The following is a 16140-nucleotide window of genomic DNA, read 5'->3' as shown; positions in this document are numbered from 1 at the left end:
TTGCAAAGAGGAGAGAAGAGCAGGTATATCTGCTGGCCATTGTGTATCTTTTTTATTTTTATTTTTTTTGCCCCACCCACAAGCGACTCCGGCCCCGTCTGTGTAACCCCTGATTGGCTGAGGAGGGGACGAAAGAACGGTGTGTGTGCTTGTGTGTGAGGGGGGGGGGGGGGGGTACTGCAGGTCCGCATGCACTGAGCGCTCGATCGGCTCGAGTGCTACCGCGCGTCTGCCAGTGTGCGTCAGTGGAGCGAGAGGAGCGCATGTTTGAGTCCGAGTTCCTTTATTTTGGATGGTAGAAGCTGCTGGGTCCTCCAGTGTGCACTCGCTTCACATCATAGGCGCTACGTTTGTGTGCGTTTTTTCCCTTTTTAATCTATAACGGATTTCTTTAATGACGTGGATATTTGGTGCTTTCACCCCTCCAAGTGCTCTGCGGGGGAAAGTGGCAACCGCAAGACTTGAGGAGGGGATGTAAGATGTGCTGGAATTAAAAAAGGACTTGGACTTTGCTGATGATGAGACATTCCTGGAGCGGGCGAACAAAATCGGACTTGAACTGTTGATTTCTTTTCTTATATTTGAGCAAGGATTTCGAATTGAAGTCAAATATATACAGGAATCAAGAAGGACTTTTGAGCATCATCTCTTGGGGGATTTTTAACATATATACATTTTCATTTTATGGGACTTGCCTCTCACTGGATTCCTCCCCCTTTATTTTGGATCGGTTGCACTTTGCTCCTGTGAGACAATTGCTCGGAAAGGACATGCACAGCAGCACTTGGATGAAGACGTGCACGGTCAAATCACTGCAGCCCTCCCGGACACCGTGCGCTGTGCACAGCCCGGCCGTCACCCTTCGCAGCTCAACACCGCAGGAAGGACGACTCCGATAGATGTCAAATGTGTATGCACACAAAACATTTGTCTCGACACTTTTTATAACACGTGACATGATTTTGGAGGTGGGTGCCTAATCGAGATCTTTTATAAAGGTGAACTCAACAAGTTCGGGGGGAGGAAATGGAATTTATACATGTAATTGTGCTGCTGCTCTTGTTTTGGGTCGGCGCCGAAGCTGTCATTAACCTCAAATATGGAATAAACGAGGAGATGAAGCCCGGCTCCGTGATTGGCAACGTGACAAAGGACGCGCTCAAACAAGGATTCCAAATTGCACCGCAGCCGCCCTACTTGCGGGTCATCTCCAATTCGGAGCCGCGCTGGGTGGAACTCAGCCCGGCCGGGATTCTTACCACGCAAATGAAGATCGACCGTGATGTAGTGTGCCGTCAGAACCCCAAGTGCATTATTTCTCTGGAAGTGATGTCCAACTCTATGGAGATTTGCGTCATCAAAGTTGAAATTGAGGATTTGAATGACAACGCGCCCAGGTTCCCCACGAGCCACATTGACATCGAGATCTCAGAAAACGCGTCCCCCGGGACCAGGTTTCCCCTGGAGGGGGCAAGCGATCCAGACTCGGGCGTCTTCGGAGTGCAGTCCTACTCCATAACCCCCAACGAGCTTTTTGGACTGGAGATTAAAACCCGAGGCGACGGCTCCAAAATTGCAGAGCTTGTTGTACAAAAATCATTAGACAGAGAGACCCAGTCCCACTATACTTATGAGATCAGCGCGGAGGACGGAGGGGAACCGCCAAAAATAGGCGCGGTTCAGTTAAACATCAAAGTCATTGATTCAAATGACAACAACCCTGTTTTTGACGAGCCTGTGTACACCGTTAATGTCATGGAGAACTCCCCAATCAACACTCTCGTCATAGATTTGAATGCAACAGATCCCGATGAGGGCACCAACGGAGAGGTAGTGTACTCCTTCAACAGTTATGTCACAGAGAAAACAAGGAATGCCTTCAGAATTGATCCCCAGACCGGGATCATCACCGTCAATGGCGTTCTGGATTATGAGACCGCCCAGATATACGAGATCGACGTGCAGGCCAAAGATTTGGGTCCCAACTCTATCCCGGCACACTGTAAAGTCACCGTGAATGTGATGGACACCAACGACAACCCGCCGGTCATTAACTTGCTCTCGCTCAACACAGAAATGGTGGAGGTGAGCGAGAACGCTCAGCGCGGGTACGTCATCGCCCTGGTGCGTGTCTCCGACAAGGATGCAGGGGCCAACGGCAAGGTGCAGTGCCGGCTCCAGGGCAACGTCCCCTTTCGGCTGCAGGAGTACGAGAGCTTCTCCACCATCCTGGTGGACGGTCGGCTGGACCGCGAGCAGAAGGACACGTACAACCTGACCATCCAGGCCGAGGACAGCGGCGTCCCTCCTCTGCGTGCCACCAAGTCCCTGGTGGTCAAAGTGGCGGACGAGAATGACAATCCACCACACTTTCTCAAGCCGCACTACCAGGAGATGGTGATGGAGAACAACCTGCCAGGCTCATGTCTGCTGGCTGTTTCGGCAGAAGACCCTGACCTAGGCATGAACGGAACGGTGTCGTATTCCATAGTCCCCGGTGAGATTAAGCACATGGACGTTAACACATATGTGAGTATAAATCCGGCTGGCCGTATTTACTCCATGAGGTCTTTTGACCACGAGTACACGAGGACATTTGACTTTAAAGTCCTCGCCCGCGACAACGGCAATCCGTCTTTGTCGAGCAATGCCACCGTCCGAATCGTGGTGCTGGATGTCAACGACAACACGCCCGTCATGACCAGCCCACCTCTGGTGAACGGCACCGCCGAGGTGTCAATCCCAAGGAACGCAGGCGCCGGCTATATGGTGACCCAGGTCAAGGCGGACGACTACGATGAAGGCGAGAACGGCCGCCTCACCTACACAATCTCCGAGGGCGACCGGGCCTTCTTTGAGATCGACCAAGTCAATGGAGAGGTGCACTCCACCCGCATGTTCAGCGAGAACGCCAAGTCCACCTACGAGATCACGGTTGTGGCCCGGGATCACGGCAAGCCCTCGCTGTCTGCCTCGGCCTACATCGTGGTGTACCTATCGCCGGACTTGAACGCCCAGGAATCCATCGGACCCGTCAACCTGTCCCTCATCTTCATCATTGCCCTCGGCTCCATCGCTGCTATCCTTTTTGTCACCATGATCTTTGTGGCGGTCAAGTGCAAGAGGGACAACAAAGAAATCCGAACCTACAACTGCAGGTACTGACCCAATTTTGCGTGTGTATGTATGAGTGTGTGTGTGTGTGCGCGTGTGTGTATCTGTGTATGTATTGCGATCCCTTGTGCAGCTTTCTGGGGCCTGCAGATATTTCTTTGCTTTCGTTTGAGGCTGCTTTTGAAATAGAATTAGTCCATCTGAAGATCATTGTTGCTTGTGATTGACTGATTTAATATTTTCTTTGTGACCAATTGTCTCTTAAGTATAAGTGTCATGTTCAATTTGTGGGCATGTTGCCGGACAATTAACGTCCTGCTGGTTCGGTGACAGTCGCAGACATTTCTTATTTAACCGTGGCTGATTTGTGGTTATTAACTTCAATCATCTATGATAATGGTGTTGGTCAGGTTTAGGCCACCTTTAATTTTGGCTTACGTTTTTGACAGGCTAAACAAATCACAAATCATTCCAAACGTGGTGTGGATGAGCTCAAATATATAGCACTCAAAAGGCAATATTAATGCATTTCCCGGGAAGTGGCACATCAATATTTTTTGCACATCAAATGCTCAGTTTTTTGTTCATCAATCTGCAATCAGCCCCGGTGCCACATTAACATTATACATTTACATATAGATTGGATTTGAGACTTCACCTGCAGCCATAATCATATTTTGCTTCAAATATTATTGGAAGTCAAGTTTGGATGTTTTTCGATAGTGGGCCCATCATCATTCTAAAATAGTACATACTCATTTTATTTGTTGCTGTGCATTGTCTGGTTTAATATACCGGACACAACATTAGGTTCATTCATACATTATATTAGGAGTTTTTAAACAAGTGTGTTTCTTTACAAAATGCTCAAATTTGATTGACACTGCCCGATAGATGTTCATCATTATCTATGCTGTTTTATTGGGGATCACCAGATAGTATCTAATGTTATGCCTGCTGAGTGCGTATAATGTCACCCTCTTCCTAACAGCTTTGAGAGAGTTAACATTCGACAAAGTGTTTTAAATTGAGGCCTGATTTACTATAGATGGATGCAACTCTGCCAGAAGCTTAATGGAAAGCGTTTTGCAGGTTGAAACGTTCTCCTGCTCATTTAAAAGTCTTGCTCAAAGTATAGATTATACTGTACTACCCACTATAGAGTTCAAAATGAACAGCAACCCCCACCCGTACTGGGAGCTATAATCAGCAGTGATGGGATGTGTGCCCTTCTGAGTACCCCTTGACTAGGGGGGAGCAGTTATCTCCAATTGATTGCTTGTTTTTCAGTCAGCCTGCTTGACTCAGATCCCCCCCCCTTTCTCGATTTGCATTGGGAAGCAATGTAGAGCGGAAGGTAGCATGCTAAATGATAAATGAAAACGAGGTGGGAAACGCTCTGCCTTTTGTTTGCGGCTGACCATTTTCTTTCTTCTAAATCTAGGGACGTGGGGGGGGGGGGTAGAATGAGGGCGATAGCTCTTTTCAAGATGCAATCTGAGAGAAAAATGAAAGCGAGGGAAAAACAATGCTGCTGCTTAGCCTTCGTGATTGTAGAAGTGTTGGGAGGATCAGAGCTGCGTTTTAGTGAAGAAACGGAGGCCAGTGGGGGCGACAATCACACAGATATTCCACACCAGACTGGCGGAGACTAACTCGCACTTGAACAGTATAAAGCATATGCTCCGCACACTGATAATATAAATGGCTTAAACGTATCGCAAAGAAAGAAAAAAATCACAAATTATCTCCAATAATTGACATGTGGAATGAGCATCTGTTCTACTGTAGAAATCCACAAACCAGTGTGAAGAATTCTTCATTTCCCAATCCTGGTGAAACCTTTGATGAAAGAGTGCTCCTCATTTTCTCTGACAGTATATCAGTCAAAATTGCCTCTTAGAGCGTGTGGAAAACAGAGTGGCAAAACTAATTTTACCTGCAGCCCCCACCCCCCATTGCGCCATACTCCATATTGCTAGTATGTTTGCTTGATAGTCAAAAAAGTGTGGTTTCTGTGCTTTGCATATGATTGTGTATACCGGTGTCGTTTGTACCTGTGGTGTTTGGCATGTTTGCATACCGTCTGCCTGTTTGTGACATGTCCAATGTTGAGCATGCAAATCCAAACATACAGAAAAAAGGTCAGTTCCTTTTGTGTGTCAGGCTGGGGAGTCCCTTCAGTGGGTCTTGACACCCTTGGACACAGGCATTTAGCATTTGTTTGACCCCAACATCATCCTAGCTGGCATGATAGTGCGAGCACGTATTTGACTGTGTGCAAATGAAAAGCAAGACAGAGCACTGCTTTATTGAGTCTGTTCAGTTTCTTTTACTTGCGCAGGGTGGCCGAGTACTCCTACGGCAATCAGAAGAAGTCGAGCAAGAAGAAGAAGCTAAACAAGAACGACATCCGCCTGGTCCCACGCGATGTCGAGGAGACAGACAAGATGAACGTGGTGAGTTGCTCGTCACTCACCTCCTCGCTCAACTACTTCGACTACCACCAGCAGAGCCTGCCGCTGGGCTGTAGGCGCTCCGAGAGCACCTTCCTCAACGTGGAGAACCAGAACTCGCGCAATGCCGCACCCACCCACGGCTATCAGCACCCGTTCACCGGGCAAGGCCACCAGCAGCCAGATCTCATCATCAACGGCATGCCGCTGCCAGAGGTGAGAAACCGTGCACAGAGCTCTGGACTATGTCGGGCGATGAGGTAGGAGAGCATCGCTGATCGATATTGGGTGAACAAACCGGAAAAAGAAAAGCTTTCGTCATTCAACGTGTCTGAACGATCCATCTGCTATCCGTGGATAGTTTGACTGGGACGGCAAGAAGCTGTTTGACACATTTCAACACATCTCAAGTTCTGGTGATATTTAGCGCTCCATCACAGCTAAGATGGTGCTGTCAGTGAAATAGCTGCCCGTCATTGATGGAAGGTTAAGCTATTTGAAATGTCATGTGTGACCGTATGTCAGTACATCTGAGTGAAATGTTCAAGGCATTTCAAGAGATATTGAAGTTGACCTGAGAAGAAAGCATCTTACCAGCGCAACCAGGAGGCTGGATGACAGAAATGTTTTGCCCGTCTTCTTATATTTTCTACTTTTTGTGCTTTAGTTGGCGCAAAAAGAGAATCTCTCTCGAACGATGATTTATCGATCCGGCTAATCAGCTCTATCACATGTAATTTCAGGTGCTGGCGGAAAGAATAATCATTGGCTAAATTGGCTGCCTACTGTCCATTTGGCAGAGCGAGCGTGTGATGTGAGTGCACGGTTGCTTTGTGCAGCCAGCCATTGAATTATCCTGACATACCATGCACGGCTCCAGCAGAGCAGAGAAAGTCTGACGAGAAAAACTATTTGAGCTGACACTGTATGCAGACCAGCTGATTTTTATTTCATACATTTTCCAATGTATCAACTGCTTCATTGGATTTCTTGTGCAACACACCTCTCAGTCGTCATGACCCACTTCTCGTCAATCCTGCGAGAGCAGGCAACACTTCTGTGAGTGATTGCAAATACATGTCTTTACTTTGTCTGCGGAGGAGGTTGTGAAACGCTCACTTCTACAGGCAGAATCAGGAAAGGTTCTGCATCCGTACGCCCTACCAGACGCTCGTAATTGATGACTCCAATCTGTCTTTGACATTCATGGAGAGGAAGGTAGGGTGCTGAGGGTCTTAGAGCAAGAAACACAGGATAGATATTGATGTATTGAGCAGATGATCCAGAGATATTCAGGCACCGATGGATTCAGAGAGCTCAATGAGACCTACTTACAGGCAAGCAGATTTACTGGGCCTGTCTGAGCTGGTTCTGGTTCAGTGCACGAATATGAAATGATGCTTCGTGATGGTTAGCGGATCTATAGTCACATTTCTACGAGATCAGGGTGCTTTCACAGCGGTGAGGCATAGTTGGGTCATACACGTTGTCCTGAGCCTGGCATATTACCAGAGGTCTTGCAGGAAAGAACACAATTTAACCTAATTTGTCCCCAAAAAGTATTCAACACAAGTAATGCATCTACTTTGATTTTCTGTCTATGCCGATGACTAATATTGACAGGCGAAATTTTGCGCCATAAGAGTTTTCAAAAATAAACTATGCGCCTTGGCTCAATAAAGGTTGGGAAATTCTGTTATTTATGGCTTTCATCTGACAGCAAGTCTAATCTTCATCCAAAAATCATACGTCTGGTTAGACATTCACACAAGCACCTAAAGCGTCCTTCCTCTTAATTATTCTATAAAAGCACATTTGCTACCAGATTAGCCCAGCCTTGATTTGCCTGGGCTAATGAAAAAGTAAAGCGTTAGACAAATTAGGTTCGATTGATTCCGATAATCTTAACTGCAAAGCTCTGAGCCGCCTTGATGGAGCCCCGCATGAGAGTGCAAACAGAGACGAGAGAATGAAGTGAAGACTGGTGAATGTGTGCCAGTGCCAGGTGTCCTGGCCAATGTTGTCTTGGAGCCACTTGATTTGCTTGATGGAGCCTCGGCCTGCTTAGCACGCAGCCTCCATCGCCGGCCACTTCTCCTGAAGTTGACAAGCATCTCTTTGAGCCAGTCGACCCCCGTGTCTGGATATGCCAGCGAGACCGCGCTTTCACCTCCGACCGCATTTACCTCAACAGCACAGTTGCTGTTGTTATCGCTGCTTCCCGCCGTGACATCTGCCGTCGACAGAAGTCCCGCAGCACGAACAAATGTCGCGTTTAAATAAGAAATGTTGTAGGTATAATTACAGCGCAATTTGTAACATTAATAAACGGCATTAAAATGTATCAATGGGGACATCTTAAATTGGAAACGAGTCGGCCCTCTACCTTTGGACATTCCACCATGATGAGAATAGGTGCTTTCTGTAATGTTGATGCAATTACCTTGTTTTAAAGGAGCTTTATTGTTTTTGACAACTGTTCTTTCACTAATAACATAATAATACATTTTGTTAACTTTGAGCAATATTTTTGTCACTTTCCTAACTACTAGTACATTTAGTCATCATTTGCATTTTTTTTTACATTTAATGTAACTGACATTTATATCATTTTGGCAACTTTTTTTCAATGAAATCTTGTTACATTTTAATAACTTGTGAACTGACGTTTGATAATATTTAAGAAACCTTTGGTGGATTAACCTGAATAGGTACTTGGTCATAATTATATATATATATATATATATATAAAATTGTACAGCACATGGGCAATTAAACAGTGATTTCCATAAACCTATTTTAATTAATTTTAGATTATTAATTCATCATAATTAATTTATGATAGAAAGTTGCACATTTTTTAAATTCTTACTCATCAGCACACTTGTTTTCCCATCCCATCCTTTTCATGAATTTCTATGTGGCTTCAATGTCCAATTTGTTTTTGCTAGGCAGCTACAATCATCCGTTGCAATCTATGTTTGTGATCAATGCACTTATACTCAAGCTTTTCCTGCTTCAGACAAAAGCTTGCTGCATCACACAAATATACATCCTGTAATTAAACACCAAACCAGGCCAAGATAGTGGAAGGTGACTGTGACAGGTCTCCTCGAAGGACTCAGACCTGCAGTCGTGTAAATTGTATTCCCGCTTGTGAGAACGTGAAGCAGATCTCTCAACACCCATTGTTTCGAAGCATGTCATCTGTGAGATATTTGTACGAGCTGCCGATGTTGGATCTGAATGCTCACGGCAACATAGAGATGTCTTCTTTGACTTAATTATAGTTTATCACTTGCTCGGAGAGAAAATTATATAGGAAAAGATTGGCCTTTGGCTACAATGTGTTTTTGAATGTGTTAGAAGGATTCTTACACCTGTGATACCAGATAATGAGCTCATAGTAGGAAGATAAGTTATTCTAATTCTATTGATTCATCTCAGCCAGGTGTGTTTTTTTTCTTCTATATTTTAGAGCGGTAATTAATAAGAGAGGGTGACAAATAAAGCAGAAAGTAGGACTTCTTCAGCTGACTGATAATCAATACAGGTTTCAGTCGCTATGCACCATTTTATAGTTGCAAGCCTTGCGATTTAATTCCAGATACCCATCGCATTGAATTATACTGTTATTATGGAGAACACACTTTAGTACTTAATATACTGCGTTTGTTAATTTCAGTTTCACATAAGAACAACCTGAACCATGAGATTTCTCCCAGCTGCTTGACAGAAAAGTCAATATCGGTTAAAAAAAAAAGTGGTCCTTTGATGTCTGACTTTTGGTAACAATTTAGTTAACTATGTAAGCTATATTTTGGTATCATTTGGGGTAATGTTAGAAGCAATCAAATGACCATACCTAGGTAACATTTGGTAAAAATACTGTAAATTATGGTAACGATTTGGCTTTTTGTGAACGAACCTTTGGTAACATTTAACTATGAAAAATTACATTTGCTGCACTTTTTCTACCGATCGTTCTCTAAATAATGCTAAAGTTGGCTCACACTCGCTGGTAATTTTGGTAAAAATCATTTGGTACCATTTTTTAGTTACAAAGTTTAAGTGAATTTTTAGTCATTTTTGGCATTTGCATTTTGGAACATTTTTGGGGGCTAATCGGTTAATGAATGAAAATGCAACATTCATCCATTTTCGATACCATTTATCATCATTTGAGTTGCAGTTGAGCTGGAGCCTATTCCATCTAATTTTTGACAAGAAGCAGGGTACGCCCTTGATTGATCTTCATTCAGTGGCAGGGCACAAATAGACAAACACCCATTTACACTCAAATTCACACCTATGGACAATTTAGTCTCACTTCGCCAAATTCAGAATTAATGTTGAAGTCAAATCTATCATGGATAGAATACACATACATGTGATGGCTATTGTTCAAATATAAACATAATGAATGCAATACCGACTGACTGTGATAAATCTCAAGGTCTGCCTGCACCATCCTGTATATTGTGGCATTCATTATGTTACCAAAGCTGATCCCTACATAACAATATCAGATTCTCAGCATCACACCAGGCAGCCGTGTTGCCGTCATTCACATCGTAGCAGGTGGCCTTCTACACTCGTGATGAACACACACACAAATGCCACACATAAAACATCTCTTATGGATTGTCTCATTTATTTGAAACATGAGCTTTGACATTATCATTTAGATCGTAGAGGCTGACTCAGGAATGAGAAGCATTGTCAATAATCAGACATCATAGTGATCCTGCATTTAGAGTGCCCTTTTAATGCTCTTGTAGTTGTAATTTTGCGTTTAATATACGGTTAGCCGTAAATGTTGCTGTTATCGCTGTGTTGTGCAGTAGTTTGGCGCTATGCTATTGAGAATATCTCAGCAGTGCTTCAAATTGCTTCAGTCATATTACTGTAAATCGAAATAAGGCCTATTTGCGTGGTGTTTTAAAAAGGTAACGGCGCCTTTAGCTAGAGAAGGTAATTAGCAAAATCCTTTTTTTGTCAGCCGATTAACATGACTGGATTCACTCGATTCATTGACCAAGCAACGGACTACTTCTCTGACTTGCAAGTACACCATGATCAAAAGTTGGTGATTTATTTTCTCCTCACTTCATGAGAGTTTGTACAAAAAGCATTTCCCCCCTCCCCAAAGCTTCTGACTGTCCTTCTGATTGATTGGCGGATGATTCTGTTAATCATTTAAGTTGATTGTAAGGTAGAGACTTTGGAAAGGCTGCACCATTTTTCAAGTGTCAGTGTTTATAAGGCCGAACAAAGCCTCGGTTGTCAGAAATGAATGAACTGTGGGTGACAGCGATGCACTTAGTGCCCTCTCGAAATGAGTTTGGTCGTGGTTCCATATGCACAAATGGGAACACGCACACACGCACATGCACGCACACACACACACACACACACACACACACACACACAGACACACACACACACACACACACACACACACACACACACACACACACACACAGCTAATTTTGCCGTTGAACTGTTTCCACAGTCGGAACCCACCAGTGGTGCCAGCCTTCACGTGGCTGTTGTGCGCAATATAGTGGAAAATATCTTTGTGTCACACTTTTGGCAACTAAACTTTGTTAACAGTTTGGTTTGATCTCAATGAACATGTCCAATATTTTGGTATTTTGTTGAATAACCTTTGCTTAGTAACCATTATTGATTAACTTTTGCAAATATTTATTTTTGAGGAGTAAACTATGGTTAAGTAACATTGGCTACAAGTTTTGTTCTTTTTTATCACTAGCTTTTGGGAACAATCTTTTGGAACTTTTGGCGTGTACCTATGTTAACTTCTATCTGTTTGGCCAGCCATCCGTTCACCCATTCATCTGTCCATCCATTTATCCATCATTTTCTACTGATTCAGTTCATGACAGTTTGGCCTTAGCAAAGGTCTGCACCCTGCTGAGTGCTATTTATTTTCTTTCTATAAAACCTGGTCTTTAGATGAGGACATTCATTTTTTTATTTCCTTTCCATTTCCAACTACCACAATAGCAGAAAATGTCAAATTTCTAATGTTAAATTACTATGTCCTACTTTGGAGATAAATATTACTTCAGTGTAGCCTATCCAACAACACAGATGGTAGCATTAAGTGAAGATAGTGGTTTAAGTGGATTCTAAACTGTGTGTGACAATATATTTTATTCAGCAGATACAAAGTGGTTACCATAATCATCCACTTTTCATCCAGCTTTGTTCAAAACCACTGAAAATGAGGAAATGTGGACACGCTTTGTATTATTATGCATCATAAAATAAGGATTTAATGCAGAGTCAGTCACAGAGCAGGATAAATCTCTCTAAAGACCTTTAGTGGACGTGAACGCAGTAAGGCGACAAGAACTTTGGACCGAGGTTGATGGGTCCACATGTAATTTTGAGAAGGCTAAATGGAGTGAAGGAAATGGACATCGTGATGATGTTTATCACTGGGGAACAGGACATCATTACGCACCTTGTTAGACCCCGCAAGCAATGCTGCCTGGACGTAATTACCCATTTAAATGAGTATCCAGTGGCGTTTTTTCACCCGCCCTACTCTCGCTTTTAATTTCTCAAATTAAACTCTCAGACATAAATATGCCACATTGTGTTTCCTTTCATGGAAATCATTGAACTGTCTCAAGTCCCAACAGTACACATAAATATGCAAATGTTTACCATCAAGCGCATAATTGTCTGCATTGTTTCCTGCAAAGGTTTATTAAGCCTTCAAGAGAATTTATGACTGTAGGAAGAGATTACGGAAAAAGAAATAGCTCGTTTTCCACTAATGGGTCATGGGATAGCCCAAGAGAATGGTCCGCATTTATTGAGGGGAGAAAAGGTCAGCTTGCATTTTTAAAAACACAAAACCAATGATTTGCTTAAAATCAGGGAGAAATATATTTGTAATCTGTAGAGTGACTTTTTTTCACAATTTTTTTCTCACTTGTTTATAATTATGCACACCAATATAATCCTTAATATTGCCAAATAAATCGTGGGTCTCTATTTTATTTTTAACAAAGTCAAGACAGCCCTTTGAATACTTACATTTATGTACCCTTTGGTTACAGATGTTTGCATTTTTCTTTTAACTAACTTGCTAAATTGAGGTAAAAACTGAAATGGAAGGCAGTAAAGGCATTTCATTTGTCCCACGCTAATTACTAGAATGTAAATACAGTAATGCAAAAAAAAAAAGATTTCATCATTATTGAGCAATGGAAAGCTCTATACACTATGCAAGTATAATGCCAAGGCATTAACATTTGTCGTTGTGTATGTCAACATTTTAGGAAATTAGCAGTTTGTGTTTCTCGTACTTTATTCATAGAGAATGAGGAATGGGGTTACAATGGCAAATAGCACCTGGCAAGTTAATGTTTTGTTGTTGCAAGATTTCTTTTTTTTTGTGAAATGCTCTTATCGCTCTGTCCCCCCCATAACACAGAGGCGCAGACATTTTTATAATACTAGATGTGAGGAGAAAGTTCCTTGAACAGGCAGCTCTGACACTGGGGAAGAGTGACCTTTTCGCTGAGGCCTAAAACAAGGAGGTAGCGGGAGGACGTTAGTTAGCATTTCCCCCCATCAGATTAAATGCCAACTTCTGCATGCATTATTGTAGAATAGTAAGTAGGAAGACTTGTCAAACAATTTGCCGCCACGGGTGGAAGAAACCCAACTGCATAGCAGTTGCTGTATGCCGTTGCGCTTTGCTACGCCACTGCCACTACGTTTGGATGTTTGCTATAAGCCTATTGTGGTTGGAATTAGCTTGATTTTTCCTTGTGTCAGAGTCAAATGCTTTTTTAAAAGTGAGAAGAAAGTATTAATAACGTGGCACTGAAGTTGTGAACAGACGGGCAAATACTGCATTGTTGTTTTGTTTGGCCCAGTGGTGCAGAGGCCCTTCATTTCATTTGAGAACATTCAAATGGCGCTTTTGTTTCAAGACATAAACCTGCATTTGCATCAGGGACTGTTATGTGGAGGTTTCAACTGTAGCAGTGGCAGAAATCAGCTGCCTCAGAGGCACAGGGCGACGTGGCCGTCAAAGCAGCGGGGTGGCGTAATTGTGCATCCACACAACAGAGGTAGAGCATGTAATGAGCTGCAGCACTTGCAGCCAGCCAATCTAATGGGCTATGACCGAGTGTGGAGGCCTCACGTTCCCCCTGCTCTGTGTTCCTGCCATTTTTTCTCCCGTGCTCATCCCCCTCCGACGCCGTCACCCCTGTAATGCCCTTCCTTTATCGCTTCTCCCTCAGCCGTTGTCGCCCCCCACTCTGTGTGTTTAGCTCCTATTCTCATTCATGATGTGTGCAAATCTCAGAGCAGTCTGTGTGATTGAGCTTGACATAAAGTGGAGGAGCCGTGAGATGACATTAAGAATTAAGCAGCACAATGAAGGCTCTGGGAGAGAATTTTGCTGATGTTTGGTGTCGGGGATTTGTTGTTTGAAAGTCTCACCTTTCCATTAAGGAGTGCTTTGCATTTTTGCATTCACACGCAGATATGCGGGGTTTTTGCCCAAGCCAGTGTTCCTGGGATTATAGGTTTCCAGAAAAGGGCCTAGGCGTATTATTTACACCCAATGGCGGCTTGAAGAGGGATGGGAATCCATTTCTTTGCTTGGTAATACCAGGTCAAGTTGCTAAAACAGGAATGTGTGCCAGGAATAGATGACATTGTGTCTTGTTGGACTCAAGACATGCAAAGGATGAAAACACCATTAATGATAATAGTTATGACTGCCTTGCTTTGAAATTGATAATGACGCCGCTCGCTTGTGGCATTAGGAAATAATATTCAGGCCGCGGCGCACAATGGGCTCCGCTTTTTGACTTTCCCCTCACGTCTGACGTTTGACATAGCACAGCCCAGACACCCAACTTAATGAACGAAAAGCACTTGGCCTCACTAAGGTGGCTTTAAGTGTCGTCTTTTTTTTCTCCATGCTAACTTCTTTAGTTCCACCTGAGAGCTGCTCCTTGCTCCAGTTAGAAAGGTAGAGCAGCAGTGCTCCTGAAAGAAAAAGCCTCCATTTATAATCTCTGGGTTTGAATAATGTAGGTTGATGATTCCTTTGGCAACCAGACCAGAATGGTTGCCACGGAGCTCTTATTGAGTGTGAGCATTGTGTTGTTTTAAATATTTTTTCTGCATTGAAAATGGTGGAAGGTATCTTTGGTATGCTTTCATCTTGATACCAACTGCAATACGAATTCATTTCACATGGTAATTCATTTAACTGCATTTATAAAGCCGGACTCAAGCCTAATTAAGTGAACAAGTGAACATGAAATATATATATATATATATATATATATATATATATATATATATATATATATATATATATATATATATATATATATATATATATATATATATATATATATATATATATATATATATATAAATCTGTTTCTCCACATTCATATGTGGTCACCTACTTTGAGAGCACACAAAATGAAGATGGGGAGGAATGACATGGTTATGGTGTTGTGACTTTTGATTTGTACGCTACTTGCTGATTATTATTTGAGCCTCTAAGCTGCAGATTTGGCTTTGTTTTTGCCATGGCAATTCGTGTCAATGGGGACAGAAGAGTTCGGCTTGAGGAGTTTGTGTGATGCTAAGCTGGTTGGCAAAGAAAACCGGGTATTCAGCATGCAAGACGTTTTGGGCATCTCTACCGATGATCAGCTAAAGGAGCAGAATTAAAATATGGTGGATGAACAGGAGCATTTCACCGATTCATCAGTTACCTTGTTCATAGTACTGGTTGGAAGCCACTCACCCAGTTTGCATGAACATGATTTTTTTTTTTTTAAAACATGCTTTTTTTGGTTTAATTTGGGGGACTAGATCTAATCCAGACTAAATCTCTCAAGGATGAAGCCCCCTCCCTTCTCCCACCGCAGTCGGATTACGGGAGTGTCTTTAAAAGGATAAGGGCCCGCTTATCGCCGCTTCCCTCAACACTTGTTTGGGATTTAAAGAAACGGGGGAAGGTGCTTCGTCGTCACCCGATGTGGCTGGGGTGGAGATGAGTCAGAGATTAGGTATCTGACAAATGAGATCAATGATAATCACAATTGGCTGTTTTCAAACCACCTCACCCACTCACCACAACACAACAGAAACAAACGCATATGCTTCCACTCTCACCCACCCAAGTAAAATCATTGTGTGTTTAAAAGACTGAAAGAGGCTATAATGAGATGTCTTGTTCATTGTGGTGAATGCCTCTCACTCGTTTATTAAAGCCACAGTTGAGTCTCCTGCAAAAACAGCAGAAATGTTCAGAATGTGTGACGAGATGAGCTGTAAGAAACGAAATGAACCAATTTGCTAATTTAACTTTGCGCTCAATAAATATATCTTTCCCTTCAGAAAAATTACCATATTTTTGAATATTATTCATCCTGTTTATGAAATAAAAATTAAATCAAATTGTTTTCTTGTCATGGGAAGCACATTTGAATAGTGGTTAGCTTGTTAGAGTCAAGAAATATGGATTTTCATAGATTCTCCCTCA

General features: G+C 42.9%; 1 protein-coding gene across 2 annotated transcripts in view; it reads left to right on the top strand.

The window, feature by feature from the left end:
• Window positions 1-237: 237 nt before the first annotated feature.
• Window positions 238-16140, top strand: part of pcdh19 (protocadherin 19) — a 58524-nt gene continuing 42621 nt past the window's right edge. The window contains exons 1-2 of one of the 2 annotated variants that reach the window (XM_085936752.1): window positions 238-3158; window positions 5459-5786. In XM_085936752.1, the coding sequence (XP_085792878.1) occupies window positions 1027-3158; window positions 5459-5786 (2460 nt within the window). In that variant the 5' untranslated portion in view covers window positions 238-1026. Of the gene's footprint in view, window positions 3159-5440; window positions 5787-16140 lie in introns of both variants that reach the window. The other variant, XM_085936743.1, reaches the window with a different exon arrangement.

The sequence above is a fragment of the Syngnathus leptorhynchus genome, chromosome 2 (assembly GCF_054491065.1).
Source record: "Syngnathus leptorhynchus isolate UIUO chromosome 2, UIUO_Slep, whole genome shotgun sequence".
Lineage (NCBI taxonomy): Eukaryota > Metazoa > Chordata > Actinopteri > Syngnathiformes > Syngnathidae > Syngnathus > Syngnathus leptorhynchus.
This window is presented reverse-complemented; position numbering and strand designations above follow the sequence as displayed.